At 47.1% G+C, this 18139-nt stretch overlaps 6 protein-coding genes across 6 annotated transcripts; 3 read left to right on the top strand and 3 right to left on the bottom strand.

The window, feature by feature from the left end:
* Positions 1–3440: 3440 nt before the first annotated feature.
* On the top strand, positions 3441–4630 carry JR316_0004372 (uncharacterized protein; the record flags this gene model as incomplete). The annotated part of the gene is made up of 5 exons (XM_047890138.1): positions 3441–3572; positions 3755–3959; positions 4025–4234; positions 4295–4488; positions 4550–4630. 5 exons carry the CDS (start codon positions 3441–3443, stop codon positions 4628–4630), a joined length of 822 nt encoding a protein of 273 aa, XP_047749899.1.
* Positions 4631–5712: 1082 nt separating this feature from the next.
* JR316_0004373 (Protein IMPACT) lies at positions 5713–7066 on the bottom strand (the record flags this gene model as incomplete). Its single annotated transcript, XM_047890139.1, has 5 exons — positions 5713–5939; positions 6020–6125; positions 6181–6691; positions 6750–6870; positions 6946–7066. 5 exons carry the CDS (start codon positions 7064–7066, stop codon positions 5713–5715), a joined length of 1086 nt encoding a protein of 361 aa, XP_047749900.1.
* A 997-nt stretch (positions 7067–8063) lies between these two features.
* On the bottom strand, positions 8064–9452 carry JR316_0004374 (uncharacterized protein; the record flags this gene model as incomplete). The annotated part of the gene is made up of 1 exon (XM_047890140.1): positions 8064–9452. The coding sequence occupies one exon, from the start codon at positions 9450–9452 to the stop codon at positions 8064–8066; it is 1389 nt and encodes a 462-aa protein (XP_047749901.1).
* Positions 9453–10597: 1145 nt separating this feature from the next.
* Positions 10598–13587, bottom strand: JR316_0004375 (Histone-lysine N-methyltransferase ASHR1; the record flags this gene model as incomplete). The annotated part of the gene is made up of 4 exons (XM_047890141.1): positions 10598–11050; positions 11119–11560; positions 12228–13244; positions 13553–13587. 4 exons carry the CDS (start codon positions 13585–13587, stop codon positions 10598–10600), a joined length of 1947 nt encoding a protein of 648 aa, XP_047749902.1.
* A 376-nt stretch (positions 13588–13963) lies between these two features.
* On the top strand, positions 13964–15556 carry JR316_0004376 (uncharacterized protein; the record flags this gene model as incomplete). Its single annotated transcript, XM_047890142.1, has 4 exons — positions 13964–14044; positions 14102–14183; positions 14318–15322; positions 15372–15556. The coding sequence occupies 4 exons, from the start codon at positions 13964–13966 to the stop codon at positions 15554–15556; spliced, it is 1353 nt and encodes a 450-aa protein (XP_047749903.1).
* Positions 15557–16289: 733 nt separating this feature from the next.
* Positions 16290–18032, top strand: JR316_0004377 (DNA damage-inducible protein 1; the record flags this gene model as incomplete). The annotated part of the gene is made up of 8 exons (XM_047890143.1): positions 16290–16388; positions 16484–16626; positions 16707–16782; positions 16845–17086; positions 17140–17207; positions 17273–17300; positions 17356–17491; positions 17571–18032. The coding sequence occupies 8 exons, from the start codon at positions 16290–16292 to the stop codon at positions 18030–18032; spliced, it is 1254 nt and encodes a 417-aa protein (XP_047749904.1).
* Positions 18033–18139: the final 107 nt, after the last annotated feature.

Raw genomic sequence — 18139 nt, forward strand, 5'->3', positions numbered from 1 at the left:
TTGTAATGCTTTCCATCACAACTTGAAGGTCACTGGTGACTCAACTATTTCCACTACTTCTTCGACTTTAAATCCTCTTTTCCGGCTTCTTGTCGTCAAGCCACATTAAATCCAAGAGTCAACTCCCCGTGCTGTACGCAAGCCTAGTAAGCATATTACATGTGAGTACGAGTGGAATTTGGACCTGGTATAATGTCGCCGAGGTGTGAACGGTCATCAGACTCTTTCACTTGCCTATTTGAATCTCTTTTTGTTACCACGCTAATGCCGTTCCATGCGGAGTTTCGGAACGCTTGGGCGACGACCAAGCAACTATCACTGTTCTGTTCATAGAAAGTACGTCGAAATCACGATTTTCTCGGACAAAGAACGCAACTACTTTTGAGATTAATGAGAATCATTGAAGACACCAACATGCACCATAAAAAATCCCCTGTGAGTTAAATCCTGTTAAATCGCATGCCTGAAGTAAGTATGCCGGTTGCAAAGGCCTGGGATAAATGATAGAAGGTGCTAATCATCAGTCATGTTTTCGCCGCCTACATCAGAAATTTGGTGAAAACCACAGTAAAGCCAAACGGTCAAAAACCACATACAACCGTATCCTCTATTGCTGTATAGTGCACAGCATGTAATCAAATGTCGTGTTGGTTATTGGAAATTGCTGAAGGTAGTTCTACCGCACCCTATGTCCTGTGCTAGCGCCACAACGATAGTCACTGCGATGATCGGTCTCGTCAAATCCTTCCAGGAGAAATATTTAAATATATCCTAACACATAACCTTCTCCCGCTACCCAATCGCTTCTCAGCATCATAATGACTGTATGCACTGCGGTAGTAGGGGACCTGCCGATGACGTTCCATCTTCCGCTTTCTTTCCAATGGGCAGGATGGAGAATGTCTTCAGATCTGCCAGTTTCATGAAGACAAGCAGCTTGGGAAGACAATGGAAGCAGCACTGACGTAACAACCTACGTTTATCACAAGTCGGGTGGCGTCCGGTCGCTGCTCTCCGCAGGCCAATGCGCTGCTGAGCACGAGCGCAGAGCTCTAACGTATGTATACAACGAAAGCAACCACTGTGGTAGCTTCCAGAGAATGTAGGGAATATGCTCGGCTTTTTCTCTCCGCAATGTTATTTCTAAACAGAATGATAACCTTGACTTGATTCTCGCCATGTGGCTGCGTGGCATACCTACGTTGCGCCTTGCACCATGCCAGCGCCCGATATGTATTCAATGGGCGGCCGCAGGCGACTACAGAGCCAACCGAAGTCTACCGAAGTGGTTCTCAAGTTTTGAGGGGGAAATAGTAAATAAGGAGTTGGAGTGAGTTGGAGGAAGAAGTCGAAGCTTAGATTAGATATTAAACCAAAATTTGAAATCAATGATTCAACAACCCATGAAGGCACGTGCGTGCTACTACTAACTTATTTCAATTCAGGACATATAAGCGCCCTCGCTGAGCGCTTGTATATTCTTAGCACGCAAATTATTGACCATTCAATGCCGATTCGACGCTTTAGATTTTTTCTCCACACGTTTGTAGTAAGAACAATTTCTCTCATTTGCTGAAATCACATATACATATATATTATCTGTATTGATATACTATATCGATACGCTGCACCGCCGCGGGCACAGACAGTCTTGACTGAAAAAGTAAAAAGAGGGGTAACTTCTAGGCATTGAATTTCTTCATGTCTTTGGGCGTGGGTTTCTTCTTGAGGGTAAATTTTCCTTCTTTGTTTTTAATGATCCCTGAAGTTGTCGAGGCACTTTGTTCAACTCTTTCCACTGCAGGAAAACAGAGGAATTAGGTCCGAAAAAATTAGAAGATACAACTCACGTTGAAAAGTGAGAGCAACTTCTCTCAATGGAAGATACGAAATTTGCTTTTTCTTATATTTTTTATTGATTTCCCGAATCTTTGCCGCACTCGGTGATTCTGGTAGTTGCTGTTTAGGGTGCTCGGTAAGAATGTTCATCTAGACCCTGAAGCTAATAACTTACTGCTGAGAATTATCAATGTGAGGTTGGTATGGTAGTCACACTTCAACAACTTTGTGTAAAACGTAGTATGTGAATGCTTTCTTACTAAATGAATCTGGCCTAGCGCATTGGATTTCGGGTATGGGTAAGATTTCCTGAAAAGAAAATGCAAAAGTATAGAGCTCTTACATGGTATGAATTGTGACTGGATTTTTAGTAAGCAATCAACGAAGTAAAGTGGGAGAATTATACTTCAAATCAGAGAGATTGGAACCCTTATATACTATTTCACTAGCACATTCTTTGAAAGAAATAGAATCATCGTCATCAAAAGATAACATAGAAAAACACTTTGTGACAAAAGGGCGGTGGTAGCTGGCGACAATGACTTCCTTTATTTTTTAACGACTGCACCTTGTTTACCCACTTTACAAAGGGATGTAATTGTGCCGGTCTTTGGTTGAGCTATGAAGTAATTGGAAAGATTATTTCATGTCACCCAGTTTCATTTTTCCCTTCAACAAACCTGTTTGTTACAGGCCTAGAATGAACGAAGGGAGAACAATATATGGGTTATATATAAAAGATATCTTTAGAAAAGTGTGGCGAACCATAATCGAATCCTGGAATCTTCCTTCGAACAATCACAATTTACATGCCAAAAAATACAATCATTGACGCCTAAACGGACCACCACTTGCGGGCCTTCTAAGTACTGTTAGTACGGCCACCAACTCGAAGTAACCCCGATCAAAGCAGAAATCATCTGAGCAACGACGCGGTATGATCTTGTGTGAGGCTGCGCCGACAAAGAAATTTATTTGCATCCCAATGAGTCCACATTATATGAAGTTTATCAAGCCGTGCTTGCTTTCATTGTTTCGATGACAGAGCTGCCTCGATTTGGTGCCCAGAATGCACAACGGAAGCACATTGCACACGGAAACCTTTAGGAAAGTGTGGCGCATGAGATCGGGCGGAACGCGATCGCGGAATGATGGAGTTTCGCGGAGGCAAAATTGACCACAAAGAGTGACTGGAACATAGCAGATGGTTCATGGACGACTTTGATGCTTCAGAGAAAGAAAGATGGCCGGAGGCCGAGAGCTGGGAGAGTGGGATTCTGTGGCTGACGTAACTGGGATGAGGCGCACTGCCTCCACAGGGATCTGTAATCCAGGCCGGGCACAGGATCCACCGCTTCCTCTAGAGCACCGTTCGTCGTGGTTGCGCTGAGAGTTCTAGCCAGTAGAGCTCTGCCTTACTTTCTTTAATTCTTTTCCTCCTTTCTTTTTCTTCCTCTAGTCCTTATCCCCCGGTTTTCAACATACTAGTTCCTAATCCTCGATTCTTATCGACCAACCGACCAACCGTCGACAATCGAACTTGAATTGAGCCACTTCCTTTATTTTTCCGTCATTTATCCTGCAATTTGAATCCCTAAAAGATGCCTTTGCAAATGAACGGTGTGGAGGCATGGATCACTGTGGAAGACAAGAGGCAGGTTCTGGAGTATCTGCCGGAGATCGACACAAAAACAGGGGTGGCGACGTGCTGGATTAGTGGAGAGCCTGGCCAGGTACGCGCACAATATCTTGATCTCTACTAGCCTCCTTTCCTCGCACAAATATACTATACAGAAGAGGAGTTGATCTTCCTTTTCGCAACCCAAAAATTCTATCTCGCTTCCCTTTTGCGTTTTTTGCTATTCTATCAGAGTATATGCGCATTCCATGGGTTACTGACAATATGACGATGTAGCCTTTTGCCATCCGGTGGCGAGACCTCACTGACCCAACGTCAATACATCAGCGGGACATGAGTGGGTTCGTCACCATGGACGGCTACGAGCTCGGCGGGAGAATATTGCAGGCCCGCAGCTACGCCCCTGCCATTTTCTCCCGCATTGCGACATCCCCGACCTCTTGCCTTCCCTTAACATTTTCGGATCTGCCTCGAACTGCAGGTGTGTATTCACTGTATCTCAATATGGTTCCTTAGGCGGCATAGACTGAATACTGACAATGACAGGTATTGGGGAAGATTGGGTTACTCTAGGCACTATATCGATTGACATTCATGTTGTGGAAGTTGGCGAGGCGAATAGGCTGCATGAGGGGTTCTCAAGCTACTACAGACGCGATGAGGGTTCGCCATTATCATCTGCGACTCCCTTCAGCTCCACCGAGGTCACCAGCGTCCGCAAGATCGCTACGTTCACCTTCAAGTACCGGCCTCTCGGTGAGTTTGAAATCCCGGTGTCTCGGGATAATCTAACATTATCTTTCATTTGCGCTATAGACGTGTTGCAATACCACCATATCATTCCCCCCATCAGCCCAATCTCGTCCTTCCCATGGTCGCTGACCCCACATCTTGGCGACAAGCGGTCCGCGTCCGATACCGATGAAGAGGAAGAATGCGATGAGGAGGATGAGCAAGACCGCACTCATATGTACAGCAGTAGTGGTGGTTCTGATTCCGACTCATCCCAGGTGCGTTTCACACTTTATTTCTATCATCAGAGCTGTCACCGTCTAACTTTCGTGGTCTTAGGAATATGTGCCAAAGTCAAGACCAAGACGACCTCTGAAAGCTTCATACTACGGCCCTCTTACGAAACGCGTCAAGTTTTGACGATTGCTCAAGGAAACTTGCATACTCCTCCCGATCGTCATGCCCTCTTTTCCATATCTTTGTGCGCATTGCTGTCTCTTTAATATTACATATGCCCTATTACCCGATCCATTCCTATTTTCTACCATGTACGTATGCTCCATCTGGCCACTGTTCAATTTATGTGTCTAAGGCTCACCTGTCCACAGCTCGACCCCTATATTTGATGCTACCTGTTATACTACACTCCTTATTGCCTCCACCCAGTGCCTTCCTTTCTCCCCCAAAAATACCGCGGGACCTCCAAGGCGAAGCTCCGGATCTGTATCCTTCATCATATCTCGTATCTCGCACTCTGTTAATGTCTGGTTTCTATTTGTGTGCTCTTCTTCCACCCATTACTATAGAAGGAAGAATTCGATTCAACACCACACTCCTTTTTAAATGCTATTAGGATCTTACTTTTCCCTTTTTCGTTTTCAATTTCTTCAATTTTGCGTTATTGTTGTACATTTACCCACCAAATATTGCTACCGCTTTTTACTGGATCAGTATTATTACTTTCGTTTTCGTTTATCTTTTCTTCGTATCCGTGTTCGATTGTGCTTTCGCCCTCTTGTTAATTATTTTCTCTAACCCGCTGACATCCATATTTCATCTATCGGAGCGGCCTAGTTCGCATTGCTTTGCTTCCCATTATTTCAACCTCACTTTTTCGATGACCCTTCTCCCAGCTATGTGTGTTACGGTCCTTTCCTACCTTTCCTGTTCAAGGATGGTGGTTTCGTACGTACTGGAAAAAATTGGGGTGTAAATCACATTTATAAACGTATAGTTGCACAGTTGTCCTGTTATTCGATAAAAAAAAAATATACACCGTGTTTTCGAGGTATATGGTGTTTGGATGAATGAGATAGAAATGAACGTTTTTACTGCTAAATCCCCAGGTCACAGATTCCTAGTACATGGTGATCAGATATATGCCCCTTCTAGTAGGCTGTTAGGCTGTACTCGCATCGGGACGACGCGCATGTATATTCCTGCAGAAACCAAAAAAATCAGGAAGATAAAGAAACAAAACCTTATAAAGATAGAAAAAGCATTTAATGCTTCTTTCCTCTCCCCGTGTTTTTCTTCTCAGGCGCATCGAGGAAGCCGCCCAATTCAAGTGCATTGCGCGCCGCCTGATTTATGTGCTTGAATCTGTCCGGCCCAAGGTGGATACCGCCAAAGTAGCGCGTAACGACGACTAAGACGTCGTTTACTTCGAGGATCTGTAGAAGGTGCGCAAGGCGGCCTCCAGCGGCTGTTTCGCCGTCATCATCATTATCTACGGGACGACATGAGTAAAAATATTTGGTAATCAGGATTGGGTCGCGTTTCGTTCGGGAAGAGGAGGACCGTTCGCACCTTGATGTAGAACAGAGTCGAGTTGACATCGCCATGCATTGATGATTGGATGTGCTGCGCGGGATATACGGCGATCTGACATCAGATGCGACAGGATAAGAGGTACCTAGAATGTCAGGCTCAGCCAAAATCTCTGTAATGCGTAAATGAATTTAATTCACCTCTGATGGATGATGGATTCTGCACGCGCGGCCAATGAACGCGCTTTTGCGGTCCGTGATGGGTTCTGCGACATAAATGTGTACGCCTGCAGGTAAAGCAGCGGGCACTGGTGGTGGTTCGTTTAAGGCCATTTGATCACCCACACCCGGTTGCTCTGCCATTGGCGGGGATGAAGAGCCCGACGTTGTCCGGGTGTTCATGTTCGCCGCGGCGACATCCTCTCGTACAAGCTCGCCCGCCTTCTCGGCGCTCAGGCGGTCCTCATACCACGCCACGCACCGCTCGAGCACGTTCTGCAACCCATCAAACACGCATACAGTGTCCTCAGACCATTCAACGCCACTGACGGAGATGTACGTCCGGAGGATAGACCCAAAGAGCTGCGCGTCTGCGCCAAAGGAGCCGATGTACTTTGACAGTAGCTGGAGTTGGGGCGGTGCGGATTTTGGGTAGGTTTCGGGGAGGGAGACAAGGATTTTGATGGAGACATCATCGTGTGGGGATGGTAGACTGAAGTTGGAATGTGGTGTTATTCAGGATGCTGGCAGGGAGGCGTTTGAATGCGCACCTTTGCACGACTTCGTATCGGATGGTCCCATCCCGCCGACTCGTAGAGGCAGAGCGCTTTCCGTCTTTCAGTGGCGGCCGCCAAAGGCGAATCGCATCGTCTCCGTATATGGATTGTAGGACTGCGTAAGACGTAAACGCAGAGTTTCAACACACCATGAACTTTTGAAACGACTTGTGCAGATGCGCGTATTTACCCTGGATTTCAGACGCCACGGCCTCCCGCTCTGGGTCTTCCAAGAGGGCAGCGAGGAAGTCCTGTAATTCAGCCGATTTGTCTGTATTATCGTCCTTGTCGGGTGATGGTGTCCGATGCATTGGCGAGTGTGTTTTTGTGTTATCTTATCGGTTTGTAGAGGAGGTTGATGGTGCTTAAATTACTTGTAACCAATCATGATCATAGTTGTTGGTCAAGACACAAGTTCATTTATTCGGTGCTTCGCGCTTGCCGTTTACCACCATAACCTCGGCTTTAAAATTGCAAGCGCTACGCCAAATACTAACGAATTTTCCTCATGAATTTACTCTTTAGCAAACATTTACTTCCTCTAAGGCAACTAGTCTTCTCCGTGCGCACTTTCAAAGAACAACGTCAATATGTGTTGTGTTACTTCGGGTGGGACTCCCACAGATACATGATACGGGACCAGATGATTCTGATGTTCTCTGGATCACATCCCGAAACGCGAAACACTTAACTCTGACAGACTTTTGACTTGAATTGAGCATGCGACTGCCAATGAATGCCCTGTCCCCAATTTTCTCTCCAAAACATGCGTAGTTTCTTCGGGGGTCCCATGTAGAATGTCACTGGTTGTTGAAGGTTGTTCATCCAGGATCTTTGACACTGTTCAATTCTTGAAAAACCCTGCCAAATGTTTGACTTGCAAAACTTCTCACCTGGATCATGGTGACTAGGTAATTGGCGTGTGGCACGGTGGCAGCGGGTTTTATAAATCTTTCCACCAACACAGAGGCATGAGCTGAGCTGAGCAAAGTGAAAGCCCCTTTGGTTTGCTTTCGATGTTCTTATATCTGTATCAGTCATATTGAAACATTGTCATAACAATATGGTTAACTCATCTGGTGACCTTGTGATCTCCTGATTCTCAAACTTCAGACGATAGTATAGAAAAAAACATACTTCGAAGTGGCCTGGGCCCGTCATTGAAGAAGATAGAACGAGATCTCATACATTCAGCCCTCTGAGCACTGAAAAATTGTGGAACAAGTAGTAATAGTTGTGAAATATCGCAAGACCACTGAAGCGAAGACGATAAGGATATAAAGAATCGGCATTTCTTCATTACGCTAGTCAAGCACCTTCAGTATCCAGATGGCCCAGGTTCACAAATCGTTGCTTATAATCTACAGCTCCATTTGCTTCTGCTTCAAAAACTTCAATAGAACGATCCAACAAAAATTTTCTTCTCGCCTCAGTTCTATTTCGTTCCACTTCCATTGGAATCGTCACGTTCCACCTATATTCGCATGTTCGAATCCACTCCCGTGTGGCAGGATCAGGGCTGTTGAGAGGTGTCTTCTTCATTAGCTTTCGGTACTTTTTCTTGTTCGGAAGTAGTATCGTGGAGCTGATATGGTCGAAAATCCTTCCGTCCAAGCGAGCTTGATGCAGCAGCAGTGGATTGGCGTCCTCCGATCGAAAGTATCTTGCATATACATCACTCAAATCGTGGGCGTCTTGAAAAGATCGACAATTCCAGAAACCATAGTCGTAATAAGACTCCTTCGTAACGCTCCCACCCATCGTCGTCCAATGTTTAAGCCACCAACTGGACGGAATGTTAGGTGAACTGGACAGGAATTCACTCAGTTCTGTGAACGGAGAATCCGGCAGCTGAAGACCTAATCCATACTTTTCCAATAATTTCTCTAGCATGGATGATTCGTAGGCGGTTACAAACTCTTGGAAAGTGCACTCTCGAAGTAGTTGCGAGTATAATATGAATAGCAAATCATCTGTGTACCGGCTGCGTTTGGTTACGGTGCAAAATCCCAGTGTGACCCATAGCTTTTGCCAGGGACCTGTGTGAAAGCCACAGAAAGTCTGACCGCAAAACTGCAAACATTCGATCCTGTGACCGGGCCAGGATTCGGATTCACATAAGTGGATGACGTCCAGTGCCGAGCGAGGGTTACCGGATCCACCACTATACCGCCAGCCAACTTGAAAAACAGTGTTGAATAAGAATTTTGACTCTGCTCTAGGGGCAAGTGCATTTCCGTCGAAGATCCAATGGTGATTCTCCAAAAACCATAAGTACGATTTTGGTCGAGTGGCTTCGTCCATCCGTGTCTCGAACAGAGATATAATTTCTTGAGCCAGCTTCCCATCTGCCATCCATTTCTGAAGAATTTGCGGCTTCACAGCGAGGTGATCGGGATCCAATATATAAAAATAAAGTTGGAGCATCTTGTTCTCGTTGTCGACTCCTACCCGTGAGAGGCCATAGGATTGTCGTGTCTCCGCATCGAGGGAGTACACTGGCGTACTATCAGTCAGGATGCAAGCTTTGTATAGGCAGTCCGCCGCCGTGATCTCGTCCTTTGGTTTGCAGTCGAACAGGTGCCTCCTCCAATCAGCCTTTTGACATTTCTTCGAACAGTAAAAGTACAGCAAACATCCAGTACAGCGTTTGTCGGTGGGTGTCTTGCAAAAACCACAACAATGAGGAGGCGACATCTCTGTGGTGATTAGAGATGGTTAGCGGAATCAAGTTTAGCGGCATGGACAGGTTGGAAAGAGAGGTAATACATGCTATAAAATCAGCAGAATGCATACTGTAAATATGAAGGCGCAAAAAGACTGCAATCAGGGACAATAACATGAACAAGAGCTTGTCTCAAAAAATACCAATTCATCCATCACATGATGGATGTTTTGACCGTGTCAATGGACTGCCTGTCGAGTAAAAAAACACAATTGGCATATGTATCTGGGTGTAGGCGAACCACAGTAATACCATCATCAAGGTGTATTGGATTCGATACTCAGCATTTTTCGAATGTGACCCTCGGATAGACATGCACGAAAATTGCACCCTGTTATCCTGAAGAAGGCAAATGTTCGCTCTGGCGTGATCCCTCTGCAGTAACCTAGTTCAGTACATTCCACAAATTTGGGGAGAATATACGCCAAAGTAAAGAGTGTCTTTTAGTTTGAGTCTAAAATGAGGGGATCACTATTTTGTTTAACCTGCATAGCGCATGGAGAAATGGATATGCTCGGAGTTGCTTATATTCTGATTTGCAGCGCCGAGTCAAACAAATTCGGTTCCATGTTTCCACTATACTACCGACCAACTTGAACGGTGTTGCAGTCCAAAAGTATCGTCTTGGCCTTGGGAGCGGGTCGAAGATTGTCGAAAAGCAAAGACAAAAAGCATTGAGTATCGGCAGCTCAGGTAGGGTTCAGATTCCTCAAGGTGAATGGCGAGACATAAGAGACGTATTTGACCTGTACAGAGTGCATCCATCTTGAAGCTAATAGATCATGTTGTTGAAGGGACAGCGTTGACCGAAGATCGTTCTCTGGCGCAGTCATTTGCGTTCAGAGAGCGTTCTGATCCATGGAATGGCTGATGGTCCTGCGCCAATGACCATGTTACGGAGGTTTTCGTGGCGAACATGTACCAAAACTCCTTTACCATGTCCGATGATACGAAGGTCTCGGCGCTACCAGTGCCCGTCTCGATGTTCATGCAGGTCTAAAGCATCTACTGAACAAAGGGCAAGGGTCAATTCACCTCTGGTCTTCGGTTTTATTACGTGCCAAACCATGTCGTGCCGTTGGGCTATGTCTGCTGAATTGGGATCTTTCAGGTTCATTTAGGGTTTCTTGGTCAGTCGTCGGATCAACTTTTTGTTCGCTAGCTGAAGCATGGTGGCGAGGTAATCAAAGAGACTACCCTTTACGAGCGCGCTGTTAAGATACACAGGATCGGCCCATTCCCAACGAAAATATCTTTCATAGACGTCTTCCAACTCCTGAAACTCTTTCAAGGTCCGGCAGTTGGAAAATCCGTAGTCATAGAACGGTTGCATCGAAACACATCCACCTACAAACCACTGTTTGAGCCACCATGCCGAAGGAATGTTATCGGGAGAAGCGGCTAGGATGTCGCAAACGACAGCAGGGTAGTTTTGGGGGCCTAGATCATATTTGTTCAACAAATCCAACAAGGTTGATGTTTCATAGGTGGCAACAAATTCGTCAAAAGTGCATTTATCCAAAAGTGCGCGATAGACAGCGTGTAATTGTTCAGAAGAGATTGCCGACAGCTTTGAACGCAGTATCCCAGAGTAACCCAAAATCTATCTGTATATCCCGGGGAAACGTTGGAAAATACAAAGCCACAGAACTCCAAACATTCCCTTCTTCCCAAAGACCAGGATTCCGAATCCCATTTTTCTTGGATCTTGGATACCGTCAGAGAAGAATCGGCGCCTCCATTACAATACCGCCAGCCTGCGTAAATAGTCTGTTCCCATATGCTCTCCATTGCCACAGCTGTGGCCTCCCAATTTCCATCAAAAATCCAATGACGGTTTTTAACAAACCATTCATACCAATCTGGCACACCAGCAGATTTGTCCATCCGTGATTCATACATGGAGAATATTTCTTCCGCAAGTGTTCCGTCTACCATCCACTTGTGCAGGGTACGCGGCTTCACAGCGAGACGACGAGGGTGCATAAGGACGACGTATACCAATAAAAGATTTTGATGATAGATACTTCCTACTCGTTGGAAGCCATAGTCGACTAATGTTTGCCAATCATTAGGGATTCTGGGTTGTCCAGGTTGGAAGCAAGCGTGATACAGATGGTCGGCGGTGGTTATTTGATCCCTCTGTTTGCAGGCAAATAGGTGGGTCTTCCAATCGGATTTCTGGCAGGGGGTAGAACAATACCAGGTCAACTGGCATCCCGCACAGCGCTGGTGCGCGGGCTTCATACACCACTCACAACGATGATGAGGCAGCATATAGCCCCGTGTGAACGGAGTTCAAAAGTAAGGAACAGAACAGAACAAATAGGTGTCCGTGTCGAAAGTGAAAGGACGAAACAAAAAATTACACTCCTGTTTCAAATTGAATTGTGGTGTTTCACGTGATCTAATGGCATAAATAATGAGCAACCAGGTGTCGTCGAAGACGGCAACTATGGGCACTGGGTACTAACGATTAAAAACGGAGCTAGAGAAGCCTCCAATGGGTCCAGTATATGAATTATTGAGCATCAACCAAACGTCGCAATTACAGCGCGCAATTCCACTGAGTATTTTCGACCGCTTGGTATCATATTCCATGCTTGCTCGTATATCCATGCCCGTAATATCGCCTTAGGGTCAACAGGGTCAAGTTGTACTCTCTTCATAATCCTGCGATGTATCTTCCGTTGTGCTGCCGGTATCACCATCGAAGCATTGACATGCTCATAAATCTTATTTTGCACGAATGCGACATGCACGCCTGTGGATCGGCACCGTCCCAGCGGAAATATCGGGCGTAGGTGTCCTCCAACGCGCAGTACTCGTCGATGTTACGACAATTGGCAAAACCATAATCATAGAAGGCCCGTTTAGAAGAAGACTCGCCGACCATCCATTGTTTAAGATACCACGCCGACGGAACGTTGTTAGGCGAAGCGGAAAGGACTTCAGCGAAACATTTAGGGTATAATTCGGGGCCGAAACCGTATGCTTGAAACAAGGCTACGAGTCCAGAGGTTTCGTAGGCGAGAACGAACTCTTGAAAAGTGCAATTATCTAGCAGGTCTCGATACAGATGGCATATGCGGGACTGGTCTTCCAAAGCCCCAACACACATGCCCAAAGGTACCCAGAATCGTTCTCGAGGGGAGGGTCCAAGCAGGGCTAATATCACTCCGCAGAATTCCAAGCACTCAATTTTACGGTTTGACCACGAGAGAGAACGACAGAATTCATGAAATTGCGACTCTGCAGGCGGAGCATCCGTGCGTCCACTGTATCTCCAGCCTATTTCCAATACAGCCTTCCATGCCGTGTCGAATGCAACCTTGGGGGTGCTGACATTGCGATTGAAAACCTGATGATGATTATCCAACAACCACGAGTACCATCGCTCTCGTTCTTCATCCCCGATATATCGTTCGTAGCAAGAAATTATCTCTTGACCAATTGTGCCTTGCGTCATCCATTTATGAAAAACTCGCGGTTTGACGGCCATACGATCGGGATGGAGGACCGTGAGGTACATGTCCAGAAGATAAAACTCCTTAAACATGCCTGCCCTATCAAACCCATAGTCGTCACGAGTTTGCACATCTAAAGACTGCATAGGAGATCCCTCGGATCGAATGATTGCCTTGTACAGCAGGTCAGCCGTTGTTATCTGGTCCTTTGGTTTACAGTCAAGGAGATGGTTCTTCCAGTCGGCCTCCTGACACGGCATTCCGCAATACCATGCCAATTGGCATCCTGTGCAGCGTCTATGGGTGGGTGATTTGCAATTATTGCAAGGATGAGACGGCGGCATATTTGACTGAAGATAAAACTATTGTTAGACTAACCCAGTGATGCAAAGAATGAAAAACCATACCACTCTGAGCGCAAATGCAATGCAAGTGGAACAGTAAAACTGAGAGTGATGGGGATCTAAAACAAACAAACACAGCTCATTCCCGGCGTTGAAATTCTCTGCGCCATGTGGAAAAGTCACGAATTGCCAACGAATTGCGGAGGGCATTACCCGTTGAACGAGACGTCAGCTGGCATATTTACGCGGCGCGCAACATACTTGAATTTGTTGGCCAATAGGGTACCAAGATCCATGGCGCCGTGAATTCGATTGACTCCGCTCGCGCTCGCCCGAACATAACACAATCTAAAAGCTTCACTAGGAGATCACTGTAAACCATAGGACAGTCCAGGTTGGGTAACTCTGTGTAAACTGCATCCCTGCGAAACTGAGTTAGTGAATAAAAGAATGGCGTGTATGAAAAGTTCGTTATGTAGTCTCGGGATGATGGTCATGGTTGTAAAACAAAACAAAGAGTAACAAGTATGTAACTAGTTCCTGATCGGATTTCATAGTCAGAATCATGGGTTGCCGTTCCCCACTACGCTCCCGGCTTCGCAGCTTCACCACATAACACACATAACATTCCTTCTTCTCAGTCCTAGTGCTGCTAATTCCAATACTATTAGAATGCCCAATCAACCCTCTGTGCGTGTTGTCGTCAAACTACCGTATAACCGACCAGATAACCCTCCGCACGATCCTCCTACGGTGAGTCACACAGATAGTCCATACTCAATGTACTAAGCGCTTGTCTATGGTGAATAGATTGAATGGACAGCTGAAAAAGCCGATATTCTATGGAAAGTCATTGAAAGATCGCGCTCCGTGGACAGTGCTGGTGCCGATTGTGCGTCCTAATCCCTTCCTCACTCCTTGCCCCTTTATTCTGTTTTATTCTATTATTCTGCAACAATTCAAGGCTTGAAATCCAATACTGAAACGCCTCCTCCCGTCTGCGTTTGCTTTTACACATCCACACAGGGAAGGGTCTCGCCGCGCACCTCGAAGTCCCACTCCCGTATCTGCTGTATCGCGTTAATGCCCGCTTCCAGGAGGAAATTCGTGGGCTGCGCGATATTCAAGGCGCGCTCAGTCCCTCCTCCGCCCAACCTACAACGACTGGTGGGCTTACAAGCGCGACGTCGCCGCATCACGATTTTCCTGCGGCTTCCGGGGCTGGTGGAAAAGGAGACAGGCCTGTCGGCATCGCTGGGCGCTTGGGGATGCTAGGAAGCGGTGGCGGCAGTAGGCATCTGTCGGGTTCGAGAATTGGTGTACGTGCGCGTTTGAATTCACTCGGCCAGGGTGTAGGAGGGAGTAATAATGGTAATGCGAACAACAACTCACGGCAAGCGAAGAAACCTACATCCTCATCGACGCTGACGCTGCAAGCGGGCAAGAGGCCATCGTATGGGCTTGTTTCCGTGAGGCCTGTAACCCCTTTGAGCTCGGAAAGCGAATCTGAAGACGAGGAGGCGATCAAAGAGGAGGAAGCCGAACGGAATGCGGAGGAGGAAGATGCGCTCACGAAGAAGCTCGCCGCGCTACAGAAGATGATGACCATAGACACGCTTGGGCTTGTTAGTGGAGCGCGAGCGCGGGGTGACAAGGGAAAAGGGAAAGACAACCGTGGGCGGTCGGCGCCGCTCTCACCTCGCTCCGCGGGAAGCTCTCGTGTCGACACGCTGTCGAGCAGGTCACAGAGCATATCGAGTGCGAGCTCGCCACAGGGGTCAATACCCGACATGCCGATGTCTGGATCCCCATCGTCTGAATCGCAACCCCACTCGCCTCCGGCACGCAATAGAAACCAGAATTTCTCACCGCATAAAGCTCCTTCGAGTCCGCCTGCTGTGTCGTCAAAAAGCGCTCAGGGACATCATGTAAATCACCAGAGCCAGCGGAGGTTCGGTCCTCTGGTAGACCGGACCAGTGACATTGGAAGTAGCCATGGTTCAGAGGCGTCGAGTTTCAGTGACTTGAGTGGTGGGTTGATTGTTTTCTCCCTGAATCTGGTACTGAACCCAACTAATAGATGCAAGTATATCTGCTTCGGCGCTTGAGAGCGCTCTTCTTTCGAATCTTGGAAGTAATGGCTCACGATTGCAAGTATCCTTCTGTCAGTTTGATGTTACAAACCTGCTGAAGCAAAATTTATGTAGTTCCCAGTTTACAAGAAGCCGCCCTTCAAATCGCACCCACTCTGTCGTGCCGCAATAACATTGAACACGGGGCTTGCGACATACATTCACGTCTATTTCCGGCTTTCCTGGAAGACCTGCCAATCTTGAACGCTAAGAGTTGTTATTACCATCTGACGCGTTACTGCGACGCGTCAACATTAATGCCCGTTTGTATAATTAAGTGTGATACCCCCTTGCATTGTGTACGATATTTGCGGATATCTTCATGTTTTATGCTACGCAATCCATAGAATGTTTACTGGCCGAAGACGGCAACCTCTCGGATCCTTGATTGTTGATTTATCCAAGTTCTCTAGATCTATTTCTGCTGCGAAAGTATCGAGCCTCGGGGGGATTAGTAGTAGCAGTGACCTCGACGCGTCACCAGCTGCACAGTAATCACCTCTTGTTTTGAACTTTCTAGTACATTCGCGGGCATGCTCCAGCCGGAGAACAAGCACAGCTATGAAAACGCAAATGAAATCCGTTGACCAGAATCTTTTGTCTTTGTACTCGAAACGTTGCGGGTTACTATATAGTACACACAGTGTCGGTACCATCCATTTCGCATCATTTTCGACAATTTGGTTAATTAGAAAGTTGACTTAAAAGTCCTGTGAAACTTGCCGCTCTCAACTCTTCCTTCCCTTTCCCAGAGGTCACACAGATACCGGAACTTCCAGTACTCCTACCCAGTACTTGCTTATAGCAACCATTATTACATCTATACCCAGCAACCAAATTGCCTCGGAACACCTACCACACCCGCGATGGAGCTCACATTCATGACTGAAATCGGACAGACGTTCGTCGTTGAGATCGACCCGAACATGGAGCTCGAGAACGTCATGGCCTTGCTCGAGGCCGAGGTAAGTCCCCTCTCATCGTCCGCCTACTCCTCCCCCAAAACCCTTTGTCGCGCGGCGTGGAACTTAACTGATGTTCCCAAATCGCTCACATACAGTCCTCAATACCAGTACAAGAGCAATCGATATCATACAATGGCCGCGAGCTGAGCAACGCGAAAGCTACGATCCGCGAGCTGGGCGTACAGGGGGAGAACGCGATGCTCCTCCTCCGGCGAAAAGTCGTCAGTGCTGCAGGAGGGTGAGTATTTTGTTTCGTATTTGCCCCCTTTTTTCAACTATATGCCTCGGGTGCCAAACTAACTTGTTTTTTTTTGTTAGATCAATCGAACAGGACGCTGAAATGATGCGTCTGCAGATATTAGGGGACCCAGCTCTAATGGCCCAACTACAAGATGTAAGCCCAACTCCTTATATTATTCCTTGCACAATCTGACCACCGCCAACTCCTCCGAGTAGACCCAACCCGAGCTCGCCGCCGCCGCCCGATCCAACTCCGCGCGGTTTGCGGAGCTTTTGCGACAGACTCGCGACCGGCACGTCAATGCAGAGCGCGAGATTGAGCGACTGAATGCAGACCCATACGACGTCGATGCGCAGCGCAAGATCGAGGAGGCGATACGCCAGGCGGCTGTTGCGGAGAACATGGAGCACGCGATTGAGTACTCGCCCGAATTCTTTGGCAGGGTCACAATGCTTTAGTACGTTTCCTTTGAGTGAATAAATCCTTTGTTTCCAATCGTAATTTTCGCAGTATTCCTGTGGAGGTGAACTCGCATCCTATCAAGGCTTTCGTGGACTCAGGAGCTCAGCAAACGATCAGTACGTGTTTTCTTCCCAGAGAATGTATAAATGCGCATAATTCAATCCACCGTTTTTGCCTCCAGTGAACCCTGAAACGGCAGAAGCATGTGGGTGTGTATACATTCATCAATACATTTTCTTTCATTTTCTGACTAGCTACCTTCAGAATCATGCGCCTTCTAGACACCAGATTTGCAGGCGTCGCTCGTGGTGTCGGCACCGCTAAAATTCTTGGTAGGGTACACATGGCACAACTCAAGCTCTCCGATGTATTCCTCCCTTGCTCAATCACTGTCATGGAGGTACAGATTTGCTGTCATTTCTCAAGGAATCCCCTTTTCTAAATTGATTTTTTTCTGCGCATTTTTTTACACACAACAGGGACGTGATGTCGATCTCTTGCTAGGACTTGACATGCTCAAAGCACATCAGGCATGCATCGATCTCGAGAAAGGCGTCCTGCGTATTCAAGGTCGTGAAGTCAAGTTCCTCTCAGAGCACGAACTCCCTGACAAAGCGCGCGACCTCGAACTGCCAGAGCAGGTCGACGCTGCCACATTAGGCTCAGGATCTGCCTCTTCTTCATCTGGCGCCGCCCCACATGCCAGCAGAAATGCGCCCTCGTTCCCTGGAGGTGGAAGGACGCTTGGAGCGGCTCCCTCAGGTGGCATGGCCTCGCCACAGAGAACAGCTCCCCAGCAGCAGCAGCAACAGCGGACGACGAACTATCCCGAGCAGAGCATTTCGATATTGATGGACCTCGGTGCACCACGCGAACTCGCCATCAGCACGCTAGACGCTGCAGGTGGTAATGTCGATGTCGCTGCCTCTCTGTTGTTCTAGCCATCCAATCACATTCTACCTGAAATCGAATTCCCTGAGGACACCATGTATTGCTTGTTTGGTTGACTTTTCCGTTGCTCTGGTGCTGGGTCGTCGTAAATGGATGG

The sequence above is a fragment of the Psilocybe cubensis genome, chromosome 4 (assembly GCF_017499595.1).
Source record: "Psilocybe cubensis strain MGC-MH-2018 chromosome 4, whole genome shotgun sequence".
NCBI lineage: Eukaryota > Fungi > Basidiomycota > Agaricomycetes > Agaricales > Agrocybaceae > Psilocybe > Psilocybe cubensis.